We start from the raw sequence: 7,253 nt of genomic DNA on the forward strand, positions 1-7,253 counted from the left end.
GATTCCCACAGAAGGGTTTCCAGGACACTCTAGAAGTCCTCAGAGGTAGAACGGGAGGCAAAAGGACCTCTTTCCCTCCTGGAAAAGAAGTGGGTCAGGCTAAGCCGAAAAGCAAGCCCAGAACCAAAAGGAGAAGACTCGGGAACTGGATGTAGAAAGATAAGACCTTTCTGTCTGGAGCTTTCCGGACTCAATTAGAGGTTGTCCCAATGTGGTTACCGTGGTAACAGGCGTCGCGTTTTGTCAAGAAACCAAAGGAAGAGGTAGGTTCGCCGACCTCTGGAAAAATTAAATTTCCCATTTAGTCTAATCTTAATGTAGTATTTGGAGAATCCTCCTCATTCTGTGGATGCTGTGAGATACGTCTCCATTGACGGAGGGGGCTTAGAGAGAGGTTATATCCAGTGGTATAAAGAATATTATTCTTGGCAGGTGTTCCAGCCTCTCCGTATTAGCTTACTTAATCCTCACGATAACCCTATGAGATAGGTATTATCGCCTCCATTTCGAGGAGAATAAACTGAGGCACATGTGTAAATTAATTTCTCAAGATCACACAGCTAGTAAATGATAGAGCTAAGAGTGGAATCTCGGCATTCTGGCTGCAGAGTCCATGCTTTTAACTCCTAAACTATGCTGAGGATTGAGAAAGTCTCATGTGACCCTCAACCCACAGCACACTTCTAGCAAATTCAGGCCCCAGTTAGCATATACCCGGGTGTTGAAACAAGAAAATCCCAAGAAATTCAAACTTTAACTGACCTCTCAAGCGGAGAAGGCACTGGCGACCCACTCCAGTACTCTTGCCTGGAAAATCCCATGGACGGAGGAGCCTAGTAGGCTGCAGTCCATGGGGTCGCGAAGAGTCGGACACGACTGAGCGACTTCACTTTCATGCATTGGAGAGGGAAATGGCAACCCACTCCAGTGTTCTTGCCTGGAGAATCCCATGGACAGAGAAGCCTAGTGGGCTGCCGTCTATGGGGTCGCACAGAGTCGGACACGACTGAAGCGACTTAGCAGCAGCAGCAAGGCTTGTGATGGTCTATGCAGAGGTTAAGGACTTACTATCTGAGAGAGCATCTTGAGAATGTAAAAAAGGGTACTAAATAGAGTATAAGGAAAAGATAAGACAGTGCTGATCCATAATCTTTTAGGCACTGGTGTTAAGAATAGCTGTCAACTTCAACGAAACAGCCCCTGAACTGTTCCTCCTCCCCCCAAAGAATAGATTTGAGGGGAGATTTTTTTCTTCCTTAAGTCATGTCTTTCCACAGGCTTAAGAGGTCTATTCATCTCAATCATGGAGTCATCCTCAAAGGGTCTGCTTACCCAGGTTACTCAGTTCTGGAACCTCTTAGATGATCTGGCTGAAAGTAACCCTGAGAGCTATCAGAAGTTCATTCAACAGCAGCTCAAAGAGGGGAAAGAGCTCTGTGCTGCCCCAGAACCACAGCTCTGTCTACAAACCAGGATCCTGGTATGTAGAGTTGGTGCCCAGAGAAAGGAAGTCCTGATTGAAATGGTCCTGGAATAACCAGACAATGGCTTACCCTTAGCTATTACTACTTCAACATAAGAACATTGAGGGAAACTGTCACTCTGAATAATGGAAAATTGAATGTAATGTGAAAGTGTTGATGGAATAAGAATGGGAATTTCATATTTGACACATTTTGGAGATCCCCAAATCAGTCATTTTTCTGCTAGAATAAAAATCAAAAGTAATGTAATTATTTAATAGAGAATAACATAGTTGGAGATTTTTCAAATAAAGAGAACTTATTTGGTTGGGGAGGTAACTCTGTGATGAGTTACCTTTAGGATATTTTTTAAAATTTTAAAAACTGGATTTTGAGACATGCAAATTTTTTGCTTTCTAGAAACCGAAAGAAAAATTACTTTTTATCAACCTATGTCAGTGGAAAAGGATCCCAGCTCCAGAATCAGCCACTCATCCAGTACCTCTAAGTATTGGCAGACCAGAAGATATATCTGAGACATCAGGTACATAGAATTATGGGAGAGAAAGCACATTTTAAAAATTGGGATGTGGGAATAAGCATGGGCCAGATTTTACGTGGTAAAAAGGCATTACATATTTGGTCATGGTATAGTCAATGAATAATAAGGGCCCATGGGGTTGCAAAGAGTCGGACACAACTGAGCGACTGAACTGAACTGAATAAAGGTACTTTGTGAAAATTGAATACTATTTAATTTCCTAATAATATGAGCTATTTTAATTCATATAAAATGCCAAGAAATTCTCTAATTGGAATTTTATATATATAGCACCATTGTGATTATCTTTGAAGATACAGAAATAGAATTTATACTTTTCCATCTTTATCAGGATATGACTTAAAATATTACCTGACGATATCATTACTAAAACAAATTGTCTTCATTTCACACCTTCTGAATTACACACACAGATGTTTACACAGTCATCGATGTTGCCTATCATCCTGATGTTCTCCAGGCAGCAGAGAAAGACCAAGTGAAAAAAGATCAACTGATACGGATGGCCATGAGATGCATTGAGGAACAATTCCAATTTACTCTCTCAAACTGTTACTATATTACCAAATTTAGAATAAAAGGAAGCATTCAAAGAATGAAACAAAATCTGATGGGAATCCAAACCAATCCCGCAGACTTAAGAGAGAAAATGAGAAACGGTAAGTTAATGAAATGTAATGGAAAGTGATCTGATTTAAAATGCTTTTTGCTTCTGGTGTACATTTTGCAAACTAGAAGTCGCAATTTTAAAAGATGAGAAATTTAAGATAGAAAAATATAAATATGAGATATTAGAAATATTAGCATGTCCCAACATAGATGCTGGAGAAGGCAATGGCACCCCACTCCAGTACTCTTGCCTGGAAAATCCCATGGACGGCGGAGCCTGGTAGGCTGCAGTCCATGGGGTCGCTAAGAGTTGGACACAGCTGAGCGACTTCACTTTCACTTTCACTTTTCACTTGCATGCACTGGAGAAGGAAATGGCAACCCACTCGTGTTCTTGCCTGGAGAATCCCAGGGATGGGGGAACCTGGTGGGCTGCCATCTGTGGGGTTGCACAGAATCAGACACTACTAAAGCGATTTAGCAGCAGCAGCAGCAGCAGCAACATAGACAGAGGCTTCCCTGATGACTCAGTGGTAAAGGACTTGCCTGCCAATTCAAGAGGCGTGGGTCAGCTCCCCAGGTCAGGAAGATCCCCTGGAGAAGAAAATGGCAACCCACTCCAGTATTCCTGCCTGGGAAATCCCATGGACAGAGAAGCCTGGCAGGCTACAGTCCATAGTGTCTCAAAAGAGTCGGATACAATTTCGTGACTAAACAACAACAACATAGATGGGCCTAGAGATTATCATACAAAGCGAAGTAAATCAGAAGGAGGAAGACAAATACCATATGATATCGCTTATGTGTGGAATCTAAAAAATGACACAAATGAACCTATCTAAGAAACAGGCTCATAAAGAAAAGACTTGTGGTTGCAAGGGAAAGAGAAATGGGCTGGGAATTTGGGATTAGCAGATGCAAACTATTATATATAGGATGAATAAACAACAAGGTCCTATTGTATGGCACAGGAAACTATATTCAATATCCTATGATAAACCATCATGGAAAAGAATATGAAAAACATGTAACTGGGTCTTTTTGCTATTCCACAGATATTAAACACAACCCTGTACATCAACAATACTTCAATAAAATTTTAAAAAATATTAGCATGTCCTTAAAGATAAATCCTGCAAACTTTTAAACCAGATTGTCTGGTTTAAGAATCTTTTCAGATTCCCAAACCAATTTACCTGCAGCTTTGTCTGCTGTCTTGGCTAACACTACCACTGTTACAGCTCAATGCCTGATAGTATTTCATGTTGATTAATTTTGTGATTTCATTTTCCTTTTTTCAAATAAAGAACTAACCCTTGAAAAGATACGAAGCAGTACTGTGAGCAATTCAGATCAGTTTCCTCAACTTCTACTGCCAGAAGACCAAGTTTCAAGTAAAACAGCATGTCTGATAGAAGAGATTTCTAGTACAGAGATTAAAGTGGAGATGATGAGACCAGCCTATGAATTAAAAATTGTGGCAGATCAGAATGAGAAACCTCTGAAAATTGAATTAAAAGTTGAATTACCTGGTGTTAATTCAGTATCTCTCTGTGACCTTAGTGTTTCTGAGGTAAGCTGAATAGGTAATACTGTAAATTTCTATCAGTCAATAATCACTGTGTTATGCTGCAGTAAAAAAAAAAACTCCACAATCTCAGTGGCTTACAATAATTTGCTCAGGTTACATGTCAACTCATCCTGCTTTGCTCTGTGAGTGCTGCACATTTTAAGATACAAGGTGAAAGAACAATTTTCACTTTAGACAAGTCATTCTGATGGAAGAGGGAAATAGAAATGGTGAAACCATGCAATAGATCCTAAAACTTCCTCTCAGATATGGAATCTATTGCTTATGCTCACATTGTATTGATCAAAGTAAGTCAGAAGGCCAAGTCCTACATCAGTACGGCTGGGAAGAACATTCTTCTCACAAGCAGTCACTGGAAGTTACATAATAAGGATGCATAAATCCTCTTATAAAAGAAAAGCAACAATCTACAGTCTACCACAGTCCACCCTCTTGGTCACAAGTATTTGCTTCTTTTTCCAAGAAAAATATCTCCAATCCCAGTATCAGACTTTGAAGTGCAAGATTTTGCCATCATAATCTGCATTAGACAAAATTTGCATGAACTGCAATGACAAGTTATCTATTTCTGTAACCCCATGCATCAAACAATGTAGAATGGAGACAGAATAACCACAATCCACAGTCTCAATTCAGAAACTGGAAAACTATAAGACACACAGTAGTTATTGATACTCAGCAATTCTAAAATCCTGGTAGGCAGATAGTACAAGGGTCCCTTTCCCGGAGGTAGAGGATGTTCTTGCTGAGGTCCCTTGACAAGCTTCCTTGATTACCTAGCCTCCTAGTTCCATTATTTTCCATGACTTTTAGCTCCATTCTTTGGGAGGTTTTTTTCTCTTTCATAATCTACCTTAGCCATGCCTGAAAAGAGCGTTGAAGACTATGCTGTCATTTGGTGCTGAGGAGCTTACTCAACCTGTTTGCTGCCCATGGAATGTTGAGGCTGAAAGGTTATTTCTCAATTTTATTACTGGTTGAAAATAAAAATTGGTTCCATTTTTCATTCAAGTCTTAAAATTTATGGGCTCTGTATCAGTTCAGTTCAGTCGCTCAGTCGTGTCCAACTCTTTGTGACCCCATGAATTGCAGCACACCAGGCCTCCTTGTCCATCACCAACTCCCGGAGTTCACTCAGACTCACGTCCATCGAGTCAGTGATGCCATCCAGCCATCTCATCGTCTGTCATCCCCGTCTCCTCCTGCCCCCAGTATTCCCTTTCAATTCTTTATATTCCCTTGCAAATTGAGAACTTTTCTAACTTCATCTTTTTGTAGTACCTTGTTAAATGTAGCCAACAGAACCAACGCATGCAAATAACATTCTATTTTCCCATTTCTGTACCTAAAAACACAAGTTAATGAGGTAGATTGTCTTCCAAATTATTGTGCTAAGGGCGTTATCACCATAAAACATAGATCACCATCTTTCCAGTCTCCAGCAAGTTTTCTTGCTGCTTGCTGGTCAGCTGTGAAGTCAATGCCACATAATTTATAATGGCAGCATCCATCTTCTGGTACTGTTATCAATTCACTTTTAATGCACTGAACAACCACCACCTCAGAATCTCAGGGATTTACAATACCTTTACTGCTCATAAGTGGACCCTCTTCTTATGGAAAAGGAGTGAATAACTGGGAACAATAAACCTGTAACAAATTCTAACCAGGAAATACTTTTCTATTTTCATCTTTTAAAATCGCTCTTTATTTTTTTTTAGGATGATATATTGATCGAGGTCTCTGAAAAGTACAGATTATATCTAAACCTTCCAGAATCTGTGGATACTGAAATGACTACAGCAAAATTTATCAAAGAGAAAGCCACTTTAATTGTCACGATGCCATTGGTGTAAGTTAAAAGCATCAAGTATTTGGAGTTTTTTGTGAAAGTCATGTGAATTAGAGGGCCTCCATTATCTGTGAAGAGGTTTATCTTAAAAACTTTTAAGTTTCATTTTCTAGGAGTTTCTTTTGATGGAATGAGATTTTCTCATCAGCTGCTTTTTAAAATTCTTTCTCCTCAAGTAAACTTGGCATTAAGCAGAAACTACCAAAAACAGTACTGCCGTGATATACTTGTTTTGAAGATATTTGTAATGGCCTCAAGTAACTTAAATACCATTTGGGAAAAGTCTGTCTCCAGGTATTATAATATGTAAGAATTCTTTGTTTACTAGTTGAAAACATTTTTGTCTCTAGTAAATTCTTGCATCAGGAATAAATACCAGACTGTGCAAGAAGTTTTTTACTACCAAGATGTACCTTAGCGGTGAAAGCTTCCTCCAGCAGTAAAGATGTAGGACCAGTGTAATGTGTAAACCTTTGCTTCTGTGAACCTCTGTACTTCTATAAAGCAAGCTCTGCCAGGAGTCCAAGCCACCCAGGCCTACCTCCCTTTAATATCAGGTATGGACTTGTCTGTGGATTAGATAAAGCGATGCAGTGACAGTCATTGGGTATTATTACACGTAAGACATAAAATACATCCAACTCTAATTTAAGGCAAAGGGGCTGACTTTGGGACAAGTGCCTTTCTCTTAAGAAAATAACTTTTAAAATACAGAAGTGATGTACTTTTACTCCCATTCATCCATCAGTTCTTTGTTCAATACAGAAGTATGTTTTCCAATTTATATCCAAGTAAGCAACATTCACACCAAACTTTAAACATCCCTTGTCTTTTCTAAATACAAAACACTCTCCTTGTAATTATGTTTCTAATTCAACATAAGGTCTTTAAATAAAGTTCTCATTAATTTTAAAACTTTTAACTTGAGAAACTAAAGTGTGTGATAACAGTAACTGACCTGTGATAATCAGAAATGAGTAATTTTCTTAAACCTGGTGTGGACTTGAATTTTTCTAGCAATAGGATAATTTATAGTTGGAAAGTTTTCTAGAACTGTGATATGCTATACTTATCCTTCAAAAGACCTAGAATACTTTGAGCTTTTCTTCTACAAAATCACTGTCAAACTTAATTTCTATAAGTTCCTATACCTACTTACACAGAAATAGCTGAATC

General features: G+C 38.9%; 1 protein-coding gene across 1 annotated transcript; it reads left to right on the forward strand.

Moving 5' to 3' along the window:
• The first annotated feature begins 17 nt into the window (after nt 1–17).
• On the forward strand, nt 18–6,925 carry PIH1D2 (PIH1 domain containing 2). The gene is made up of 6 exons (XM_005901532.3): nt 18–263; nt 1,278–1,480; nt 1,884–2,007; nt 2,439–2,684; nt 3,942–4,207; nt 5,947–6,925. Exons 2-6 carry the CDS (start codon nt 1,304–1,306, stop codon nt 6,079–6,081), a joined length of 948 nt encoding a protein of 315 aa, XP_005901594.1. The 5' UTR covers nt 18–263; nt 1,278–1,303; the 3' UTR covers nt 6,082–6,925.
• Nucleotides 6,926–7,253: the final 328 nt, after the last annotated feature.

Source organism: Bos mutus, chromosome 15, assembly GCF_027580195.1.
Source record: "Bos mutus isolate GX-2022 chromosome 15, NWIPB_WYAK_1.1, whole genome shotgun sequence".
NCBI lineage: Eukaryota > Metazoa > Chordata > Mammalia > Artiodactyla > Bovidae > Bos > Bos mutus.

Excerpts from the sequence above, each read along its gene's own strand:
- PIH1D2 (XM_005901532.3), top strand. The coding sequence starts at position 1,304 with ATGGAGTCATCCTCAAAGGGTCTGCTTACCCAGGTTACTCAGTTCTGG. Across the intron at positions 1,481-1,883 it reads GTCTACAAACCAGGATCCTG|AAACCGAAAGAAAAATTACT; the intron begins GTATGTAGAGTT and ends TTTGCTTTCTAG. Across the intron at positions 2,008-2,438 it reads AGATATATCTGAGACATCAG|ATGTTTACACAGTCATCGAT; the intron begins GTACATAGAATT and ends TTACACACACAG.